General features: G+C 50.2%; 1 protein-coding gene across 1 annotated transcript in view; it reads left to right on the forward strand.

The window, feature by feature from the left end:
- LOC148135216 (uncharacterized) overlaps positions 1-20,382 on the forward strand; it is a 90,298-nt gene extending 69,916 nt beyond the window's left edge. The window contains exons 2-3 of the mRNA XM_087985201.1: positions 8,531-8,746; positions 17,269-20,382. Of these exons, the coding sequence (XP_087841327.1) occupies positions 8,531-8,746; positions 17,269-17,313 (261 nt within the window). The 3' untranslated portion in view covers positions 17,314-20,382. The remainder of the gene's footprint in view (positions 1-8,530; positions 8,747-17,268) is intronic.
- Positions 20,383-23,951: the final 3,569 nt, after the last annotated feature.

Raw genomic sequence — 23,951 nt, forward strand, 5'->3', positions numbered from 1 at the left:
ACACCGTCTCTGTCGCCCTCTCTCTCTGCCCCCTCTCTCACTGCCCCCTCTCTCTGTCCCCCTCTCACAGTCCCCTCTCTATCCCGCTCTCTGTCCCCCTCTCACAGTCCCCTCTCTATCCCGCTCTCTGACCACCTCTCTGTCACCCCCTCTCTCTGCCCCCCTCTCTCTGTCCCCCTCTCTCTGTCCCCCTCTCTCTGTCCCCCTCTCTCTGCCCCCCTCTCTCTGTCACCCTCTCTCTGCCCCCTCTCTCTCTGCCCCCTCTCTCTCTGCCCCCTCTCTCTGTCCCCCTCTCTCTGTCCCCTCTCTCTCTCCCCCGCTCTCTGACCCCCTCTCTCTCTGCCCCCTCTCTCACTGCCCCCTCTCTCTGTCCCCCTCTCACAGTCCCCTCTCTATCCCGCTCTCTGTCCCCCTCTCACAGTCCCCTCTCTATCCCGCTCTCTGACCACCTCTCTGTCACCCCCTCTCTCTGCCCCCCTCTCTCTGTCCCCCTCTCTCTGTCCCCCTCTCTCTGTCCCCCTCTCTCTGTCCCCCTCTCTCTGTCACCCTCTCTCTGCCCCCTCTCTCTCTGCCCCTCTCTCTCTGCCCCCTATCTCTCTGCCCCCCTCTCTGTCCCCCCTCTCTCTGTCCACCTCTCTCTCTGTCCCCCTCTCTCTATCCCCTTCTCACTGTCCCCTCTCTCTCTCCCGCTCTCTGTCCCCCTCTCTCTGTCCCCCTCTCTCTGTCCCCCTCTCTCTGTCACCCCTCTGTCTGCCCCCCCTCTCTCTGTTCCCCCTCTCTCTGTCCCCCCTCTCTCTGTCCCCCCTCTCTCTGTGTACTCTCTCTCTCCCCGCTCTCTGACACCCTATCTGTCGCCCGCTCTCTCTGTCGCCCCTCTCTCTGTTGCCGTCTGTCTGTCCCCCTCTCTCTGCCCCCTCTCTCTCTCTGTCCCCCTCTCTCTGCCCCCTCTCCCTCTGTCGCCCTCTCTCTGTCCCCATCTCTCTGTCCCCCTCTCTCTCCCCCGCTCTCTGACGCCCTCTCTCTGCCCCCTCTCTCTCTGTCCCACTCTCTCCATCCGCCCACTCTCTGAACCCCCCTCTCTCCCCCACACTGTACCCCTCTCTCTCTCTCTCCCTCTGCGCCTCTCTCTGTCACCGTCTCTCTACCCCCCCTTCTCTTTGTCACACCTTTCTCTGTTCCCCCTCTCTTTGCCCCCCTCTCTCTGTCCCCCCTCTCTCTGTCCCCCCTCACTGCCCCCTTCTCTCTCTGTCCCCCTCTCTCTCACTGACCCCCTCTCTTTCTGACCTCCTCTGACTCCCCCAATCTCTCTCCCCCTCTCTCTGTCGCCGTCTCTCTTTGTCCCCTCTCTCTCTGTCCCCTCTCTCTCTGTCCCCCTCTCTCTGTCCCCCTCTCTCTCTGTCCCCTCTCTCTCTGTCCCCGTCTCTCTATCCCCCTCTCTCTGCCCCTCTCTCTCTCACTCTCTCTGACCCCCTCTCTGTCACCCTTTCTCTCTGCCCCCTCTCTCTCTGCCCGACTCTCTCTGATCCCCTCTCTGCCTCCCCTCTCTGTCCCCCCTACGCTCTATCCCCCTCTCTCTGACCCCCTCTCTCTCCCCCACTCTGTACCCCCCTCTCTGTCTCCCTCTCTCTGCACCCCCTCTCTGTCACCGTCTTTCTATCCCCCCCTTCTCTCTGTCCCCCCTCTCTCTGTCACCCCTCTCTCTGTCCCCCCTCTCTCTTTCCCCACTCTCTCTCTGACCCCGTCTATCTCCCCCACTCTCTGTCCCCCGCTCTCTGTTGCCCTCTCTCTGACCCCCACTCTCTCTGTCCCCCTCTCTCTCTCTGTCCCCCTCTCTCTCTGACCCCCCTCTATCTCCCCCGCTCCCTGTCCCCCCTCTCTCTGTTACGCTCTCTCGCTGTCGCCCTCTCTCTGTCGCCCTCTCTCTGACCCCCTCTCTCACACCCGCCTCTCCCTGTACCACCAAGCTGTCCCCCTATCTCGCTGTCGTCCCTCTCTCTGTCGCCCTCTCTCTGACCCCCTCTCTCACACCCGCCTCTCCCTGTACCACCTCACTGTCCCCCTCTCTCGCTGTCGTCCCTCTCTCTGTCGCCGTCTCTCTGTTCCTCCCTCTCTCACTACACCTCTCTCTCTCTGCCCCCTCTCTCACTGCCCCCTCTCTCTATCCCCCTCTCACAGTCACCTCTCTCTCCCGCTCTCTGACCACCTCTCTGTCACCCCCTCTCTCTGGCCCCGCTCTCTCTGCCCCCCTCTCTCTGCCCCCCTCTCTCTGCCCCCCTCTCTCTGTCCCCCTCTCTCTGTCCCCTCTCTCTCTCCCCGGCTCTCTGACCCCCTCTCTGTTGCCCTCTTTCTGCCCCCTATCTCTCTGCCCCCGTGTCTGTCCCCCTCTCTCTCTCTGTCCCCCTCTCTCTCTCTCTGTCCCCCTCTCTCTCTCTGTCACCCTCTCTCTCTCTGTCCCCCTCTCTCTATGCCCTTCTCACTGTCCCCTCTCGCCCGATCTCTGTCCCCCTCTCTCTGTCCCCCTCTCTCTCTCTGTCCCCCTCTCTCTATGCCCTTCTCACTGTCCCCTCTCTCCCGCTCTCTGTCCCCCTCTCTCTGTACCCCCTCTCTCTGTCCCCCCTCTCTCTGTCCCCCTCTCTCTGTCCCCCCTCTATCTGCCCCCCTCTCTCTGATCCCCCTCTCTCTAACCCCCATCTCTCTGCCACCCTCTCTGTCCCCCTCTCTCTGTCCCCCTCTCTCTGTGTACTCTCATTCTCCCCGCTCTCTGACCCCCTCTCTGTCCCCCTCTCTCTGTGTACTCTCACTCTCCCCGCTCGCTGACCCCCTCTCTGTCGCCCGCGCTCTCTGTCCGCCTCTCTCTCTGCCCCCCATCTCTCTGCCCCCTCTCTCTGTCGCCTTCTCTCTGTCCCCATCTCTCTGTCCCCTCTCTCTCCCCCGCTCTCCGACCCCTCTCTATCGCCCTCTCTCTGCCCCCTCTCTCTCTGTCCCCCTCTCTGTCCCCCTTTCTCTCTGTCCCCCCCTCTCTCTCTCTATCCCCCACTCTCTCCATCCGCCCACTCTCTGACCCCCTCTCTCTGACCCCCCTCTCTCACCCACACTGTACCCCTTTCTCTCTCTCCCTCCGCCCCCTCTCTCTGTCACCGTCTCTCTATCCCCCCTTCACTCTGTCCCACCTTTCTCTGTTCCCCCTCTCTTTGCCCCCCTTCTCTCTGTCCCCCCTCTCTCTGTCCCCCCTCTCTCTGTCCCCCCTCTCTCTGAACCCTTCTCTCTCTGTCCTCCTCTCTCTCTGTCCCCCTCTCTCTGTCTCCTCTTTCTGCCCCCTTCTCTCACTGTCCCCCTCTCTCACTGACCCCCTCTCTCTCTGACCCCCTCTATCTCCCCCACTCTCTGTCCCCCTCTCTCTGTCGCCGTCTCTCTGTCCCCCTCTCTCTCTGTCCCCTCTCTCTCTGTCCCCCTCTATCTGTCCCCTCTCTCCCACGCTCTCTGACCCCCTCTCTCCACTGCTCTCTGACCCACTCTCTGTTGCCCTCTCTCTGCCTCCGCTCTCTCTGCCCCCGACCCCTCTCTCTGTTCCCCTCTCTCTGTTCCCCTCTCTCTGTTTCCCTCTCTCTGTTCTCCTCTCTCTGCCCCCTCTCTCTCTGCCCCCTGTCTCTCTGCCCCCTCTCTATCTGCCCCCACTCTCTCTGCCCCCCACTCTCTGTTCCCCTCTCTCTCTCCCCCACTCTCTCTGTCCCCCTCTCTCTGTCCCCTCTCTCTCTCCTCCGCTCTCTGACCCCCTCTCTGTTGCCCTCTCTCTGCCCCCTCTCTCTCTGCTCCCCGACCCTTCTCTCTGTCCCCCTCTCTCTCTGTCCCCCTCTCTCTGTCCCTCTCTCTCTCTGTCTCCCTCTCTCTGTCCCCTCTCTCTCCCCCCCCGCTCTCTGACCTCCTCTCTGTTGCCCTCTCTCTGCCCCCACTCTCTTTGCCACCCGACCCCTCTCTCTGTCCCCCTCTCTCTCTGTCCCCCTCTCTCTGTCTCCCTCTCTCTGCCCCCCCCCCGCTCTCACCGTCTCTCTATCCCCCCTTCTCTCTGTTCCTCCTTTCTCTGTTCCCCCTCCTCTCTGTCCCCCTCTCTCTTTCCCCCTCTCTCTCTGTCCCCTCTCTCTGTTGCCTCTTTCTGCCCCCTCTCTCTGTCCCCCTCTCTCTCTGTTCCCCTCCTCTGGCCCCCTCTCTCTCTCTGCCCCTCTTTCTCTGTCCCCCACTCTCTCTGTCTCCCCCCTCTGCCCCCTCTCTCTCTCTGCCACTCTCTCTCTGTCCCCCTCTCTCTCTGTCCCCCTCTCTCTCTGTCCCCCTCTCTCTCTGTCCCCCACTCTCTCTGTCTCCCCCCTCTGCCCCCTCTCTTTCTCTGCCCCTCTCTCTCTGTCCCCCTCTCTCTCTGTCCCCTCTCTCTCTGTCCCCCTCTCTCTCTGCCCCTCTCTCTCTGACCCCCTCTGTCTCTGACCCCCTCTCTCTCTGCCCCCCTCTCTCTCGATACCCTCTCTTTCTGTCCTCCTCTCTCTCTGTACCCTCTCTCTGACCCCTCTCTCTCTGTACCCTCTCTCTCTGTCCCGCTCTCTCTTTGTCCCGCTCTCTCTGTTCCACCCCTCTCTGCCGCCCTCTCTGACCCCCCAATCTCTGTCCCACTCTCTCTCTCTGTCCCTCTCTCTCTACACCTCTCTCTCTGTCCCCTCTCTCTCTCTGTCCCCCCCTCTCTCTGTCCCCTCTCTCTCTCTGTCTCCCTCTCTCTCTGTCGCCCTCGCTCTCTGTCTCCCCCACTCTGTCCCCCTCTCTCTGTCACCCTCTTTCTGCCCCCTCTCTGTCCCCCTCACTCCCTGGCCCCCTCTCTCTCTGCCCCCCTCTATCTACTCCACTCTCTGTCCTCCACTCTCTGCCCCCTCTCTCTGTCGCCCTCTTTCTGTCCCCCTCTTTCTGACCCCGTCTCTCTCCCACCTGCCTCTCCCTCTGCCCCGCTATCTGCCCCCTCTCACTGTCGCCCTCTCCCTGTCCCCCTCTGTCTCCTACCCGCCTCTCTCTATCCCCCCTCTTTGTCCCACTCTCTCTCTGTACCCCTCTCTCTGTTTGCTCTCTCTCTGTCCGCCTCTCTCTGCCATCCGCCTCTCTTTGACCCCCTCTCTCTCCCACCGACCTCTCTCTCTGTCCCCCTCTTTCTCTCCGCCTCTCTCTCTGTACCCCTCTCTCTGCCCCCCTCTCTCTGTTCCCCTTTCTCTCTGGTCCCCTCTCTGTCACCCTCTCTCTGCCCCCTTGTCTCTGCCCCCCTCTCTGTCCCCCTCTCTCTCTGTCACCCTCTCTCTCTCTCTGTCCCCCACTCTCTCCATCCCCCCACTCTCTATCACCCTCTCTCCCCCCACGCTGTACCCCTCTCTGTCCCCCACTCTCTGTCCCCCACTCTCTGTCCCCCTCTCTCTGTCCCCTCTATCTCCCCCTCTCTCTGTCCTCCTCTCTCTGTCCCCTATCTCTCTCCCCTGCTCTCTGTCCCCTCTATCTCCCCCTCTCTCTGTCCTCCTCTCTCTGTCCTCCTCTCTCTGTCCCCTATCTCTCTCCCCTGCTCTCTGATCCCCTCTCTGTTACCCTCTCTCTGCCCCCTTCTCTCTGCCCCCCTCTCTGTCCCCCTCTCTCTCTGTCTCCCACTCTCTCCATCCCCACACTCTCTGTCCCCCTCTCTCTGACCCCCTCTCTCCCCCCCACTCTGTACCCTCTCTGTCCCCCACTCTCTGTCCCCCTCTCTCTGTCCCCTCTATCTTCCCCTCTCTCTGTCCCCCTCTCTCTGTCCCCTCTATCTCCCCCTCTCTCTCTGTCCCCCTCTCTCAGTCCCCTCTCTCTCTCCCCCCCGCTGTCTGACCCCCACTCTGTCGCCCTCTCTCTGCCCCCTCTCTCTGTCCCCTCTCTCTGTCCCCCACTCTCTCCATCCCCCCACTCTGTCCCCCTCTTTCTGACTCCCTCTCTCTCCCACTCTGTACTCCCCTCTCTGTCCCCTTCTCTCTGTCCCCCTCTCTCTATTGCCCTCTCTCTGCCCACTCTCTGTCCCCCTCTCTCTGACCCCCTCTCTCTCCCCCTCTCTCTGTCCCCTTCTCTCTGTCACCATCTCTCTGTCCTCCCTTCTCTCTGTCCCCTCTCTCTCTCCCCCAATCTCTCTGTCCCCCTCTCTCTGTCCCGTCGATGTCTCCCCCGCTCTCTGCCCCCCCCCCCCCGTCGCCCTCTCCCTGCTCCCTCTCTCTCTGCCCCCTCTCTCTCTGTCCCCCCTGTCTCTCTGTCCCCCTCTCTCTCTGTCCCCCCTCTCTCTCTGTCCCCCACTCGTTCCATCCCCCACTCTCTGCCCCCCACTCTCTGACCCCCCTCTCTCTCCCCCCACTCTGCACCCCTCTCTCTGTCTCCCTCTATATCCCCTCTCTCTGTGCCCCTCTCTCTGTCACCCTCTCTCTGCCCCTTTACCCTCCCACCCGCCTCTCTCTTCCCCCCCTCACTGTCCCCCTCTCTCTCTGTCCCCCTCTATCTTCCCCACACTCTGCCCCCCTCTCTCTGCTCTCCTCTGTCTCTGTCCCCCTCTCTCTCTGTCACCCTCTCTCTGTCACCCTCTCTCTGTCGCCATCTCTCTGTCGCCATCTCTCTGTCGCCATCTCTCTCTGTCACCCTCTCTCTGTCGCCATCTCTCTGACCCCCTCTCTCTCTGTCCCCCTCTCTCTCTGACCCCCTCTCTCCCTGACCCCCCTCTATCTCCCCCAATCTCGGTGTCCTTCTCTCTGTCCCCCTTTCTCTGACACCCTCTATCTCCCCCACTCTCTGTGCCCCTCTCTCTGTCGCCCTCTCTCTGTCCCCTCTCTCTGTCCCCCCTCTCTCTGACCCCTCTCTCATTATGTCCTCCCCTATTTCTCTCTCTCCCTCCCTCACCTTATCTCTCCCTTCCCTCTCTCTCTCCCTCTGTCTCTCCCTGCTCCTTCGCTCTCTCTCCATCTTCTCTCACTCTCGATCCCCCTCCCTCGGTGTCTCTCTCTCTCCCCACCTCCCTCCGTTTCTCTCTGACTCAATCTCTCTCCCTCCTGTCCTGCCCTTCCTCTCTCTCTGATACACTCTGTCTCCCTGGTCCTTCCCTCTCCCTCTAACCTAGAGACTAGGTGTTTGTGGTGAGGCTGCGTGTGGGGGGTGGGGGTGAGATGATTGAGAGATGTGGGAAGTGGGGAAATTGGGGTAGAGACGGAATTGCGGGAGGGAGACAGATGGCAGGAGAGAGAGATTGAGGGTGAGGGTGAGAGAGAAGAATGGAGGCAGGTGGAGAAACTCATGTTGGGGGTGTGAGAGAGAGAGGGGGAGAGTGAGGCAGAAAGAATAGTGGAGGCAGGTGGAGAAACCGGGGTTGGGGGGGGGGGTGTCTGAGAGGGGACCAGAGAGAGTGAAAGGGAGAGGAGGTGAGAGAGAAAGACAGTGTGCAGAAAGAGAGAGAGAGGGAGAGAATTGAGGAGGAAGAGTGGGGGAGAGGAAATGGGGAGGTCAGGTTGGAGTGGGGGAGGGGACAGAGGGAGTTAAACCCAGCTCCTGAGCTCAGGGCCCGGTGCCCTCCCCTTCCCTGAGGACCAAGACTTGGGGCTGAGTCTGTCTCTCTCCAGCTCAGCTTCTCCAACACAAAGACACACAATAACATCGGTCACTCTGCTGCTCGGCACGCTTTAATCAACATTTTTATTGTTTACAAATGGAAGTGATGGATACAGTCAGTGGGATGGTGTCTTTTCTCACCGGCCCCTGAGTTGTGAGAAACATTGAAATGTTTCCCTGTAACCCCCCTGTGGGATAAGGATCCCTCAGTCTGTTACCATACCGACAGGCTGCTCCATCACTGAAACACTGAACTGAAATGAGAAAATCCCGGATGGATTGACTAATGAGGGAATTTGAGTGATGGATGGATCTGGGTGAAGGGATATTTCAGCACATTATTCAGCTGCTGCCTGAACTTAGTCTGGGTCACGGCATAAATCGCGGTGTTTGTGCAGCAACTGAGGAGCTGCAGCATGAAGCCCAATTCCTGCACAAAGGCATCGAGAGACAGAGGGGTATCCACAATGAACCACATCCGTCTCCATATAGAATACAGCATTAACGCTGACCATAACAGGATGAAATTGGCCGAGATCACAAACAGTAAAATGATGGATTTTTTTCGGTTTCTCATTTCTGTGTCGGTCTGAGCGTCCCCATTGGTGTGAGCGCGGAGTCTCCTGCGGGCTCTGCTGGTCACTACAATGTGTCTGACGGTGAGAACATTGAGCAGCAGAATCAGGAGAAATGGGACACACGGGGTTAGAATGTTGTGGAGGGACTCGATTGTGACCCAGACAATGGAGAATCGAACAGCGTCTGTTACATAACAAAACCAGGGGATGTTCCTCAGCTTATACCAAGTCGTGAGCATAAAATACCAGAAAATGTTCTTTAAACAGCTCAGCACAGTCACTGCTCCCAGAACCACAGCCGCCGTTTTCTCACTGCAATATTTACTTTTCAGCTTCTGGCAACAAATGGCCACAAACCGATCAAAGGTGAAAGTGACGGTGAACCAGACAGAGCAGTCAGTGGCTGCATAAAGCAGGACGGCGTGGATATTACACACGGGGACGGAGTCCATCAGGAAATAAAACTGTTCCCGATAAACAATGGGAATGTGTCTCAGGATCAGGTCGAGGATAATGACCAGGAGATCCGCCGCTGCCATGGCCCCCAGGTAACGTCTGACACATGGAGACAATCCACAATCTTTATAAAGCAGGACGTAGATGGACACTACGTTAACTGTGAGGAAGGAAAACAAACCCGTTATCCATCAGCCTGGAGCCAAAGGGACCCGTTTGATCGGGGACCCAGTGAGATTTTCAAATGTGTCCCTGTATTCAGGGATTTATTAAAATAATTGGAGCTGGAATTACAAATGGGAAGATCTGAATTACTGACAAAAAAGTGACATAAACCACAAGAAACCCTCCCTCCCCAAACACACAGAGACACATCCATAAGGACAGATGGTTTCTAGAACATTCCCACACACTCGATCACTCGAGAGCAGACGCAGGTCACTCCTTCCCAGTTCCTAATACAGAGGGTGGAAACGTCGCTGTCCTGAAGGATTCTATCCCAGTTTCCTGAAGACAAATAGAGTTTGGGAATTCCTGTATTTTGGTCTAAATTGTGGTCGATCCTGTGTCGGGAAGAAATGTAAACGCAGGGAAAACGTATTCCCCCCTTTAACTGCCTGAGGGGCCTTCGGAACAGTGTCTCCTTCTCCCTGGAACGGGATCTCTTCCTCGGGATCTTATCGTTTGTTCAATTCACTGACGTCCGGCCGTTCACAAACAATGTCAGGGACAGAATGTTCCGGGGAATGTCAGTTATAGAATGTCAGGGACAGAACGTTCCGGGGAATGACGGTTATAGAATGTCAGGGACAGAACGTTCCGGGGAATGTCAGTTATAGAATGTCTGGGACAGAACGTTCCGGGGAACGTCAGTTATAGAATGTCGGGGACAGAACGTTCCGGGGAACTCTTTGACCTGTCCATCACCTTTCCCCCCTACCCACCCCACCAACATGATGTACTGTACCTGGACACACTAACATTAATGGGGTGAGAGACGGAGGGTCCAATCACAGGAATGGGAACTAAAGGCATTGCCGGATCAGCTGAAATGGTCAGATATACCACATTCTCAATCCACCTCACAGAACCAGCCCAGACACCATAAAGCCAGAGGAGATATCTGTTCACCGTGGAACACTGTGCAGACCAGGCCAGTGTCCTGCTCAGTACAACCCAGCAATCTGTCCAGAGTGGAGCACTGCACAGATCAGATCAGGGCATTGACCTATAATTCCAGACCACTTATCTGTCCAGCGCAGTGAGAAGTGCAGACCACAGCAGTGCATTGATCTATAAACCCAGATTAGATATCTATCCAACAGGCGGAGCTGTGCAGATCACAGCAGTGCATTGACCTATAACCCTGGAGTAGATATCTGTCCAACACGGGGAGTTGTGCAGACCACAGCAGTGCATTGATCTATAACCCCGGAGTAGATATCTGTCCAGTAGCGGGAGAAGTGCAGACCACAGCAGTGCATTATCTATAAACCTCAACCAGATAGTCTGACCAGCACAGTGACCTGTGCAGTGGTCACCCGTGAATTAATCTGTAAACCAGGAGCAGTTACCCTCCCAGCATGTAGGACTATGTACACCAAACCAGGGCATTGATCTGTAACCCAGGAGCAGTTACCCTCCCAGCAGGTGGGACTGTGTACCCCAAACCAGGGCATTCATCTGTAAACCAGGAGCAGTTACCCTCCCAGCATGTAGGACTGTGTACACCAAACCAGGGCATTCATCTGTAAACCAGGAGCAGTTACCCTCCCAGCATGTGGGACTGTGTACACCAAACCAGGGCATTCATCTGTAAACCAGGAGCAGTTACCCTCCCAGCATGTAGGGCTGTGTACCCCAAACCAGGGCATTCATCTGTAACCCAGGAGCAGTTACCCTCCCAGCATGTAGGGCTGTGTACACCAAACCAGGGCATTCATCTGTAAACCAGGAGCAGTCACCCTCTCAGCATGTAGGGCTGTGTACACCAAACCAGGGCATTCATCTGTAAACCAGGAGCAGTCACCCTCTCAGCATGTAGGGCTGTGTACACCAAACCAGGGCATTCATCTGTAAACCAGGAGCAGTTACCCTCTCAGCATGTAGGACTGTGTACACCAAACCAGGGCATTCATCTGTAAACCAGGAGCAGTCACCCTCTCAGCATGTAGGGCTGTGTACACCAAACCAGGGCATTCATCTGTAAACCAGGAGCAGTCACCCTCCCAGCATGTAGGTCTGTGTACACCAAACCAGGGCATTGATCTGTAACCCAGGAGTAGTTACCCTCCCAGCATGTAGGGCTGTGAACACCACACCAGTGCATTGCTCAGTAACAGTGTGTTAGATCACTGCCCAGTGTGGGGAATCTTGCAGCCCATGCTGGAAGTGACAGGATGTGCAGCTCCCACCCATTTACAACTCCATATCTCCATTGTGCCCTGACAAGGGGATGCTGTGGGTGTGAACATCCCTGCCACAGAGATGGAGGGGAATCAGTTTAAACAATAACAAATGGGAGGGGTATGTGAAATAGACAGAGAGGGGGAGACTGAGAGAAAATGTTATGGAAGGATGTGTTCCCAGGTTTCAGAATGCAGAAATGAAAACATTTTAACAGCATCCTGTAACATAAGTGTTTCCAGGAATTGTAGGTGAACATGATATTGGTGGGAGTTCAGATGATGCAGAGTTTTAGATGAGTATTTGTTCTGCAGCTTTGTATCTGGGTGTAGGGTCAGCAGAGTCTTTGGCTCATTGAGCTCAATCTAACAAGAATATTTCTCAGTGCCATTTCCATTGACTGTGACAGAGGGATCATCTACACTAGACCGAGCTAGTTTCCTGGTGCTATCTTATCGAACTCACCTCATTAACTACCAACCCCACCCCATGGTGTCCCTCTTATTCAATACCAGCCCGATTCTCCCACCCAATATGGCTGGAGGTACTCACCACCGCCCGGGTGTCCCGGGATATTCCATGATCCATGACACTGGCGCCATCTTTAAAAGGCCACTGAGCACACGGTTGAGCTTTCTCCGTTTGGAGCTGCCCTGCACAGTTTACCCCGAGCCTGGCAGATAAGGGGTAATTACACCACGGTTTGTCAACAGGAGCACGGAGGTCCTGGTGAATGGGCTAGTACAGAGGGGGACCATTCTCTTCCCAGAGTGGGCCACACAACCAGACCCACCGAGCATGGTCTGACCTCCCCACCCAGCTCAGTGCAGTATCTGTGGTCTGAAGAAATGTTCAGCAATACAGGACAAGCATCAATAACCTTCCCCGCACTGTCAGGGTAAGGGTCACCGTATTCTCTCTGCTCCCTCACACTCACTGTATATCTGTTATAGCACTGACCCCTGAACAAGGCTCATGGTCCATCACTCTCACTGCCGCATGCTGCACCTTCTCTCTCTGTCTCTGTCTCTGTCTCTGTCTCTGTCTCTCTCTGTCTCTGTCTGTCTCTTTCTCTCTCTCTCTCTCCCTCCACTTTACCCACCCCCCCCCCCCCCCCCATTAATAACACTGCATGGATACAACACTGTGGACTGACTCCCTCTGGACACCGCACCATGACCATGTCCCCACCTACACATCGTCACCACCACCTCCCAGGAAGGGAGCATGGAGACTCCCTCCTACACCTCCCCCTGTAAACAGCTCAGATAATGAAACTAATCTGTGATAGTTACTGCTCTCCCCACTTGTCCTGACATCTTCAACAATCTGTGCTCATATACACCCAGGACTCTCTGCTCCCGCACCCCATTTATAATGGCACAGCCTGTTTCAAACTGTCTTTCATTGTCTTTCCTACCAAAGTGTATCACCTCAAACTGTTCTGCATTAATCCCCATCTGCCATACACCTGAACACTACACCAACGTGTGACTGTCCTGTTAGAGTTCCACACTGTCCTCCATAGACTGCAGAGTTCTTCCAGGTTCGGTGCCATCTACAAACATTGAGATTGTTACAGTGTCACAGTCCCCATGAAACAACTGAAATCCTGCCCCACACACACGAGTGTGAGCAAGTGAAATACCGCTATATTCCTATGGACAAAGTCGAATAATGACATGCTGTCAATGGAGCAACAAAAGTCCTGACACACACCAGACGGAGCAAATGAAATATTGACAAACCACAGAGCAAGAGAAATCTGGATAGGTCCCACTTATCGATATTCACCAGGGTATAATGTGATGAAGTTGAAAGCGTGTACTGTACCTTTAAGCGAGGGTGAATTCTGTTCTGAACTGAGAGCTTACAAGCACCTGTGGTATGAGAGGATGGCAGACCCAGAAACAATATATTGCTATAGAGCTGGAGTCGGGAAATAAGCAGTTAAGAGAAAGGGGGGTCCCAGAGTTGTGAATAGTCCATGTAAAATATTCACTTTCAGAGTTAAAAAATAAATTGATGTTTTTATTTAAACAGTGGGATTTGGTAGATCTGACACTCATATTTTAACAGTTTACGAGGCGAATTGAGCATTTCTTTATGCTTCATTTAAGTTACCAGATGAGCTTCACGTAGTGCCCTAACCATCCCCGTGTGTGTTATCTGTGTGTCTCTGTGTGGGGCAGGTCTGGTAGTCTCTGTGGTGCTTAAAGTGATGCAATGCCACCCTCTGCTGGCCTCCACACGCCACTGCACAGGCATTGGCGGAGGGTGAAAACCAACAGGGATTCATTCAGAGAGGGGGAGGGAGAGGGCAGCTGCTCACAGCATCATCCAAACTGATGTCTTATCCATGGACTGATCTAAATGTCCTTTAAACATTGTAACTGTCCCTGCTTTCACCACTTCCTCTGGAAGTTCATTCCACACACAAGCCAGATTCTATTTCAAATAATTACCTCTCATGACTTATGCAAATCTTTTTCCTCGCACCTTAAAATATCCCTCAGTTTTGAATCCCCACCTTGAGGGAAAAGACATCAGCCCTTCAGCTTATCTGTACCCCTCATGATTTTATAAACCTCTGTAAAGCTACCCCTTAATCTCATACTCTGCAGTGAAAAAAAGTCCCAGCCTACCAGCCTCTACTTATAGCTCACTCCCTTCCATTCCCAGAAACATCCAGGTTAATCTGTTCTCAACCCTCTCCATCTTAATTATATCTAGGTCAATAATATCAAAGTGAACAGTCAAGGTGTTTTCGAAGGGTACAGGGAGACCAAAGCTAGAGGACATAGGTTTAAGGTGAGAGGGGAAACATTTAAAAGTGACCTAAGGGGCAGCTTTTTCACCCAGAGGGTGGTGTGCCTATGGAATGAGCGGGCAGGATGACCAGACTGGACACAGTATTCCAGAAGAGGTCTCACCAATGAACTGTACAAGCACAACATGACGTCCCAATTCCGATACTCAAAGGTCTGACCAATGAAGCCAAGTGTGTTAAACACCTTCTTAACCACACTATCTGTATGAGATGCAAATTTTAAAGGACTATGCCTGATGGCCTAGGTCTCTGTTATGCAACACTACCAAAGGCCCTGCTTTTAATTGTATAGAACCTGCTCTTGTTTGATTTACCAAATCCAATAGCTCGCATTAATACAAACTAAACTCCATCTGCCACCCCTCAGTCCAGTGTGTGATATTATTGCCACCTCACCCACCCCCTTCAGTTTTAAAATGCCCATCCCCCTCTCCAGGAGGCCTGCACACTCCGGCCTTGATTTTCACAAAGACCCCGAGCTTGGGTTGCCTTGTGTGGATGGGAGGGGGGGGGGGGGGGCAGATCGAAGACACAGTCAGTGAGGAGGAGAGGCTGGACAGTAATAACCGGCCTGGTATCATTTCATTGTTTTAGGAAGAAGGCAGTCGCACGTTAGAATTGGTTAAGAGTGATCGGTGTTTTGGGACCAGAAATTAAGCACTTCCTTCGTCTCTGGTGTTCAGTAATAAATATCTATTTGAGACCCTTCATTGGGCAGAGTGTGTCTGCAGGATTTCTTTCCCTAATATTGCAGACTACAGATAATAGCGATTAAAGATGGTCATAGTTAATTTCGATGGCACAGCACGTACCCTCAATATCCTACAGTTGAGACAAATATCTTGCATTTGTTTAATAATAGTGTTTTTTGTAATTCAGTAATGGTAACCTGATTATAATAAATCCACACCAAGCTGAAAGTGGCCACTAAAATATGACCCAAAATCTGGGTATGGTAGTGTGGTGGGTAGTGTCCCTGCCTCTGAGCCACATCTCTGGATTTGATTCCAATTCCTGAACTTGTGTGGTAGTGCTCCAAGCTCTGGACTAGAAGGTCTGGATTCAAGTCCTGCCTATTGCAGAGGTATGTCACAGCATGTCAGAACAGGCTGATGAACAAACACACAGGAGAATAATGTTACAGCTTTATGGGTATTGCTGAGTGAGTCTAGTGTCCCTACCTCCGGGCACAAAGGTCTAGGGGCAAATCCCACAGAAGTGTCTCATAATACATCTGAACAAACTGATTAAAATGGATTTAGAATTGTGACTTGATGGATAAGGAAGAGGTGTCAGCATTGCATTTCAGAATTTAGGCCCAGGATGACTGAAAGTCCAGCCATTCGTGTTGATTGGAGTCACATTTCGCAGCAGTAAAGGTTTATAAAATCAAAATAGCCATGGATAGGGTGAGTTGTCAGGGTTTTTCCCCAGGTTAGGGGCGTCCAATACGAGAGGGCATTGTTTGAAAGTGAGAGGGGAAAGGTTTTGATGAGGCCTAAAGGGCACCTTTTCACACAGAGAGTGGTGTGTGTATGGAATGAGCTGCCAAAGGAAGTGGTGGAGGCTGGTACAAATATAGCATGTAAAAGGAGCTTTTCCAGAAATTTCTGTATTTGTTTAAAAAATGCGTTCATTTTAACACAGGTATTCTGAATAAATTAAACAATTTATTTTTTTAAAGACGCAGGGACATGTAAACATATTTCAAATTGACCGAGACCATTTTCTGCTAAGCGTATGGCTCTGTGTATGTATGACAGCAGCAATGGTGCACCTACATGGAACAGGGAATGTGATGGGGACATAGTTTGGACAATGTACAAGGAGACCTCACATGGTACAGTTTTGTGCGAGATATGTAGCTGTCCGGCCCCATCTCCGGCACTTTTATTTCCCTTCCCAGGAACAAAGACACGGAGGAGTCTGTCCAAAACTTTTTCATTCAACTTTGCAAAGTCGGGTGTTGTTCCCGTGGGTACACACACAAGCATAGTAATCTCCACGCATTATATACACGTATATGTGGGCTGGGTCTCCTACTGCTGTCTTGACCAATGAGTGCTAGGGTTCCCCACTGTTTTCCTTATTTGGGTTCTGGTCCCTGCGATTATTTTGTTATTCACTTGGCCAATCAGTGTTCGAGCTCCCCGTTCTTTCCTTATATGGATGATGTTGTACAACTGTGGTTAAGGGCGGTCTCTCAACTATCGAGGAAAGCTGTTACAATTGTTTCATTCATTAAAAACATGGGGGAGTTCCAGCAACAGTTTCGAGTGTCTGCTTGTGTTTACTATAAGGTAGAAAAGAATAAAATGCAGCTAACCATTTCAAAATTACACTATCCCCTACAGTTTGGGAGAGGATGACATTCCTGTGTGATTCAGCTCAGAGAGGGAGAAAATGTAATCTGCCTGAGAAGGAACGGCCTCTTGCACTCTCACTCCTTCATTGTTCCTCATCACAGCAATGTGTGCGAGCTAAAAAAAAACTCTAAAGTCATCGTTACCATTCTTATTTTAATGGAATCCCTGCAGTGTGGAAACAGGCCTTTCGGGCCAACAAGTCCATATTCACCTTCCCAATCCATTTCCCTATATTTACCTCTGACGAATGTACGTAACCTAGATATCCCTGAACACTACAGATAATTTAGCATGACCAACCTACCGAACCTACACAGTTTGTGGTAGGAAACTGGATCACCCATTAGAAGTTCACACAGACAAGGGGCGAATGTGCAAACTCCACATAGACAGTCACCCAAGGCTGGAATGAAACCCAATTCCCTGGTGCTGTGAGGCAGCAGTGCTAACTACCGTGCTACCCTTTGGGTGATCCCTGACCAGAATTCACTGGAATCTCCTCACTGCCTAAAGCAAAGGGAATTCAGCCAAATCCAACTCTCCCAGGATGTTGGTGAGGCCACTTTAAGAATACTGCGTACAACTCGGTTGTCTGCAGAAAAGATTTAGTCAGATGACCCAGGACTGGAAGTTTGAGCTTCGAGGAGAGGTTGATTAGGTTGTGGTGTTTCCCCCTGGAGTGTAAGAGGCTGAGGGGTGACATTATAGAGGTGTATAAAATCATCAGGGGCATGGATATTCTGAATAGCCACGTTCTGATCCCAGTATAGCGGAGTCCAGAACAAGAGAGCATAGGTTGAAGGCGAGAGGGCGAATGATTTAGAAAGGACCTGAAGATAAATGTTTCACACAGAGAATGTTGTGTGTACAGAAATTGCTGTCAGAGGAAGTGGTCAAGTTGGGTACAACCACGGGAGGAATATTGGCCAAATGCTGGCAAATGGGACTAAATCAGATTTGATATCTGACCGGAGTGAACAGATGGACTAACGGGTCTGTTTCCGTTCTGCAGGGCTCTCTGCAGGATTCTATAAGAAGAATGACGAAAAATTCTTAAAGGACCTTTCAAGTGGGAAATCTCTTCACTGGAAGTTTTTATTGTGCCTCGATGTTCACATGGACTGAAAACTGCGTTAGTTAAATATTTGACAGGGAAGTGAGTCACGGATAATGGGATACAGTCAGGAAAGTGGAGCTGAGACCACAACCTGATCAGCCACAGTCTTAGTGCCTGGTGGAGAAGGCTCAAAGTATCTAATGACCCACTCCTGCTCCTCAGTCCCATGTTTCTGTGTTCTATTCAGCCCCTCAAACCTGCTAGACAGGAGCAGTTGGAGGCTACTTACATCTATAACCTGATGCACAGAAACAGAGAAGACCATTCAGCCCTTCAAGACAGTCCCACACGCTTTGAGGTGATTTGGGAAATGTAATTGGAAAACCCAGGCTGGGTATGAAAGAGGCCCCTCATCTCGCTTTACAAAATTTTCCCTCTCTGCAACTTATGCTTCATTTGTTGGTCATGTTGTAGACCCAAATTCACTGAGAATACAGACAACTTACCTCACCCACAGATGACTCACAAAATCCTCTGGTCTCCCTGGCTGCAATATTCAGTAATTGCACATTCATGAAAATAACACCCACTAACTTTTCAATCACAAAATGTGAGTACATCAGAAACAGGGGAGGTCGTTCACTCCCCAAGCCTGCCTTGCCCTTCCCTAAGATCGTGGCTGATATGCTCTTGGTCTCAAATCCTCTTTCATTCCCAATTCTTCATAGCCCTCAATTCTCTGGCAGGTCAATATCCATCGACCTTGTCTTGAAACACTTTCAGTCATCTAGCTCCCCGAACAGTGTTGAGAACAGAAATCCTGACATTCAATACCATCTATTTGAAGAAAACCCTTGCTGCTCCTATACCATGACCTCTTGATATGAACAAAAGAGGCTGATACAAGGGTTCAGACAAAAATGACTGGCCCTGATATCAAGGCAGTGGTTAACTTCTGCTGGCATCAAGGAACTTAACAAAACTGGACTTAATGGGAATCAGAGTAAACTCTCCAGTGTTTGGGATCAAACATGGCACAAAGTAAGATGTTCATCATCTCAGTCCTGAGTCACCTCTGTGCGAGATCCTCAGGGTAGCTTCCTCTTCACAAACATCTTCAGCTTCTTCATCAATGTCTCCCCGCCCCCACCCTCCCCACCATAAGATCAGAAGTGGGGATGGTCACTGAAGATTCCACAATGTTCAGAACATTTTGTCCCTCGTCAGCTCCTGAACTGGTCTCTGTCCATGTGCAGCAAGACCCAGACACCACTCAGGTTTGTTCTGTTAAAGTGTCTGTAACATTCATGTAACAGCACTGCCTGACACTGCACATTGTCACAGTAAAACAAGAGTTCATTCGGCACCTCACGCTGGTTTCACAGGAATATGAGGAAGCCATTCAGCCCATTGACACGATTGGAGAAGAACAGGGACAGCCCATTCAGTGCCTCCAGCCTATTACTCAGGAAGAGAGGGAGTCTAGTGTGATGGACCACACCAGAGCCCCTCGAAAATGTTTGAGGGCGTTAACCTAGACTCTAATATTTTCATATTTTAAATGAAATGTAAACTGTCTGTTCCAGATGCAATGTGAATGGTCAAACTATTTGGTGAGAAGCAAAACACCATTTATTTAAATATGGAAGATAAATTGAAACCAAAGAAAGGGGAATTTAGAATAACGTAATTCTATTGGCTAAGTTCACAGAATAATAGATCGTGGAACTATTCCTAATGAACTGTTCCAATATAGGAAACTCCCATAAACACAGACCCTGGCAAAAAGGAATATTCAGAAACAGATTGGCACAAATATTTCTCCAATCCAGGAATTAAAACAGCATCAAGAGAAAATTCAGACAGAGTAGCAGCCAGGAGACATCTACTGAAGCTTCCAACTCTGTGTTGACCCCATTAGTTTCTGATGTTGCTGAGAAACCAAAACCCATCGACCCGAATCTGTAAGAGCTGGCCACACCCATTCAGGCTGCACTAAAACAACACAAAGGCCTCCCTCGCTGTTTACTCCAGTGGTCTTAACTAGCCAGCTTGGTAACTATCGCTCAATCTCTCTCTTAAAAGAAACCAGGAGAAAATAACCTCTTTAAAGCTGCAGCACCATCACACTTGGCAGCACATCGAACTGTCAAACAGGAACCAGGGGTAACCCAGTCAGACCCTTGGCCCTGTCCAATCGGACGAGGAAGAAGCCAGTCAGTCTGTTGAGTCACTGACACAGCAAGAGGATGACGCCATTCAGCCCCTTGAGCCACTTATAAAGGAACAGGAAGAGTCCATTCCCGCTCAACGCACTTACACAGGGACAGAATGAGGTAATTGATGCTGATTCCTGATGAATGGCTTATGCCCGAAACATCAATTCTCCCGCTCCTCGGATGCTGCCTGACCTGCTGTGTTTTTCCAGCAATCCATTCTCTACACCAGCATTCTCTCCAGCATCAGCAGTCCTCGCTGTCTCCTAATAGATGATCTGACGTGATGAAAAAGTGGGGCAGAGGCTGCACAGACAGACTGCTCCACGTTGTTCCTCATGATACACACGTGGTATTTTAACGTGGTTTTCTAGTGGTGAGCAGGGAAGCCATATGTCTTGTGTGAAATCTCAAGAAGGCATCTTTCATTTCCGAGAAAACAGCCTGGTGTTCTCTATGTCGGGCGGAATCTGGTGGGAATGGCTACCTGTTTCAGATGGAAGGTATTGTGGCTGCTTTTGGGGTTTGTGAGCAACATGAGGTTCAGTACGGGTTCACACGCCGACTGCACAATAATGTGGGGAGAGTTCATCTAGGCATATAAACTATTAGGAAAGTCACGATAGACTGATGCATGGACTCTCTAAGTTCAAATAATGATGATATTATTCATGTTGATCTTGTCTAGTTCATGTCCTGTTCAGTGAAACCTGTATGAATTTCTCTGTACAAGTTTATTTTCTCCCTATGATCTGTATAGTCATGCTTCCTATGACCTGCCTCCACTGCTTATATATAAAATGTTTCCCTGTACTGGGGTACACGTGGCAATAAATCAAACCAATTAATCCTGCGTAAAGTATGGTATTTCTCACCCAATCAATGTCTCTTTTGGAAATACGTGATCACTGCCACTCCTCTTGTTTCAGCATCACCATTTCTTCATCTCTCACAGCTCTACAGATTAAACACTCAGTGTCTTCACTCTCATCTCATGTTACCAAAATCCGTGTCTGTGGTAAGGAGATCATTCCTTACAAAGGAGATCAAATCTGTACAGAGTGCCTCAAATGCTCTCTCAGCAAGGCTTTACAACAGCAGGAAAATGGCTTTACTTATGTACTCGAATCATCTTACAATGAAGGAGAGCATACCATTGACTGCACCCATTACTTAAACTGGGTTTGATTCAGAGCAGTCCGCATATACTTGTGAGTGGGAGATCGTGCTTCCCAAATTTCTTAGAGTCCTTTGATGAAGAGACCAAGAAAGTTGATGAGGGCAGAGCGGCAGGCGTGGCCTCTATGGATTTCAGTAAGACTTTGATAAGTTTCCACATGGCAGGCTGGTCAGGAAGTTTCCATCACGTGGAATGCTGGGGGGACTGACCAATTGGATACACAGTTGGGTTGATGGGAGGAAGCAGAGGGTTTAGTGGAAGGATGTTTGTCAGACCGGAGGCTTGGTCCATTGCTGTTTGTTATCGATGATTTGGTTGAGAATGTACAAGGTATGATTAGTAAGTTTGCAGATGACTCTAAAGTAATTGGGAGCATGATCAGTGAGGAAGTTAATCAGAAATTGCAGCAGGACCTTAATCAGGTGGGGAAGTGGGCCGTGAAATGACAAATGGAATTTAATATAGAAGTGTGAGGTCTTGCATTTTGGAAACTCAAATCAAGGTAGGGGTTTCATGGTGAATGGAAGGGTCTTAAGGGGTGTAGTGGGTAGAGAGACCTTGGTGTTCAGGTGTACACATTTCTCTTTGAGTGCAGTCAAAGGTAGACAGGGCACTGAAGAAGGCTTTTGGAACATTGTCCTTCATCAGACAGGATATTAAGTATAGAATTTGGGAATTTATTTTGCAGTTACCCAGGACTTTGGAAAGGCCGCACTTGGAGTAATGTGTTCAGTTTTGTCACGTTGTTATAGGGAGCATATTAATACATTAGAAAGATTGCAGCAGGAATTTACAAAGACGTTGCCAGGACCCAATGGTCTGAGTTATAGGGAGAGTTTGGACAAGCTAGGACATTTTCTTTAGCGTGTAGGAGACGGAGGGAGTCCTTCTAGAGCTGTATAAGATTACGAGGGGTATGGATAGGGTTAATGCTCTCAGCCTTTTTCCAAGGTGTAGAGAATCAACGACTGGATGGGATCAGTTTAAGGTTAAAGGGGAAGGAATAAAAGGGAACCCGAGGGGGCACTTCTTTATACAGAGGATGGTACGTGGATGAGCTGCCAGCAGATGTGGTTGGTGGGAGGTACATTAACAACGCATTTGGATAAACATGTGGATAGGAAAGGACTGGAAGGATATTGGCCAGCTGCAGGGAAATGGGGTGAGTGTGCATGGACATTTACAAGGTGGAGTGGAACTCCTCTATTCATTCAAATCAAGCACCCAGAAAAGCTCGCCTCACCTCGTAAACTGTTAAAATATGAGCGACACAGATCTCCTACATTCCACTATTTAAACAAAAAATAATAAGTTAGTTTCTTAACTTTAATAGTGAAAACTAAACAAAAACTATTCACAAATGCAAGCCCCTCTTTTCTTAGCTACTTACTATCTGACTCCAACTCTGTATAAATATGCTCGTCGAATTACTCACATATTAAACATTACAATCTCAAATGCACACAGAATCCATCTTCCCTGCTGTGTTCACTCTTCCAGCTGCTGATCTCCCTGAATCATTTTTTTTTATTGCAAGTAGCTTTTAAATGGACATGTATCATTGATAGAAAATGTTTGAGATGGCCAGTTAGCACTCCTGCTCTACAGCAGTTACTCTGCTGTTGGAAGGCAGTGGCTCTCCCTCTAATGTTCAAAATGCTGAATTTATATACTTCCCATGATACAATAATTCTCACAATTTGATTTCTTTCCAGGTGTCCAAACAATAATATTCAAATTCCGTTGGCTTCTGGTATCCTGAGCGTTATTTAAACACTTTGGTTGCATTTGAATTGTTGTCAAAACAGCAACCAAAACTCAGGTATCCGTTTCCCAGCTAATGGTGACATATGGAACAGGCTGATCTTTAGCAGGCATCTGTGGCTGTACATTCTATTCAGCAAAACCCGTTCTGTCTTGAAGTGACCGGACATGCTTTTGGCTTCATAACATCTCCCCTCTTCATAAAAAAAAACATGGACCAGAGAATGAAAAGATGGCTTCATTTCTTTTCCTCTAATTCTTAATCCCATTATTATGAATTACAAAAATATGAATCTCAGTTACACCATTCATATTAATTCTGCAAAAAAATATAACACAGCAATAAGTCAAATCTTATCTAAATATTTTCCTTTAAGTTAGCGATAACACATCTGCTATCACATTTTAGGACCCACAGCATGTACATTTAATAAATTTAAAGTCGGTAAGATAGAATTCCAATTAAATATTCTCATATTCTGGTCTTTAAATATTCAAAAAATGCGAGAGTTTGTCGTTATCCACAACCATCTCTGACAATTTGTTTGTCATATACACATTAAAATATTGTCAGGCCAGTTTGAAACTTCATCATTCTTTTCCAATAATTGAGACTTCATATTTTTTTGTGGTGAATATTGAGTTTTTTCGACAAGTAGCCAATTGGCCATTCAATTCCATCATCATCTTTCTGCATCAATACACCTCCGACCCCTATATCCCGAGCATCAAACACAATTTTCAAAGGGTTTTCAAAATATTTGGTGCAGCTAAAACTAGTGCGGTGATTAATCCTGCTTTTAATTTCTCAAATGCCTCTTGGCATTGTTCTGTCCACCACAATTCTGTGTTCTTCTTTAATACATCCGTCAGTGGTGCCAATATGCTGCTGAAGTTTGGAACAAACTTCCGATAGAATCCACTGAGTTCCAAAAACCGAAGTCCCTCTTTCTTCGAGGATGGTCGTGGAAATTCCTCAAAGCCCATCGTCTTTGTGTTCCGTGGGATCAACCTTCCATGTCCAATGTAATGTCCCAGGAACGTCACCTCTGCCTTTGCGAATTCTGTTTTCTTTAAGTTTTTTCCCAAGATTGCTTCTTGTAATCGTTCAACATGCTCTGCCAACTGTAACATGTGAGCTTTCAATCACTTGCTAAAGATCACTACATCATACAGATAAACTGCACAATTTGTTCATTTGGCCACAACTCTGTTCCTGAGTCTTCAATGTTTCTGGAGCATTATTCATTCACATGACATTCCCTAATTTTTTTTGTCATATCCGGTATCTTCACCAAATAGTTTAACTGACTCAACATTTTTTTTAATTTGAAAGGGGCCACTAAACCTGACTTTCAAGGGATTTCCTATCACTGGTGGCAATACTAATAAGTCATCCCCACAGGAAATCGGCAAAGTTTCAGAGTTTTTAATCTGCCACCTGCTTCACTCTCTCCTGTGCCCACTTCAGGTGCTGT

Source organism: Chiloscyllium plagiosum, unplaced genomic scaffold (assembly GCF_037043375.1).
Source record: "Chiloscyllium plagiosum isolate Xiang-an unplaced genomic scaffold, Cpla_swu_hap1 HiC_scaffold_51, whole genome shotgun sequence".
Classification (NCBI taxonomy): domain Eukaryota; kingdom Metazoa; phylum Chordata; class Chondrichthyes; order Orectolobiformes; family Hemiscylliidae; genus Chiloscyllium; species Chiloscyllium plagiosum.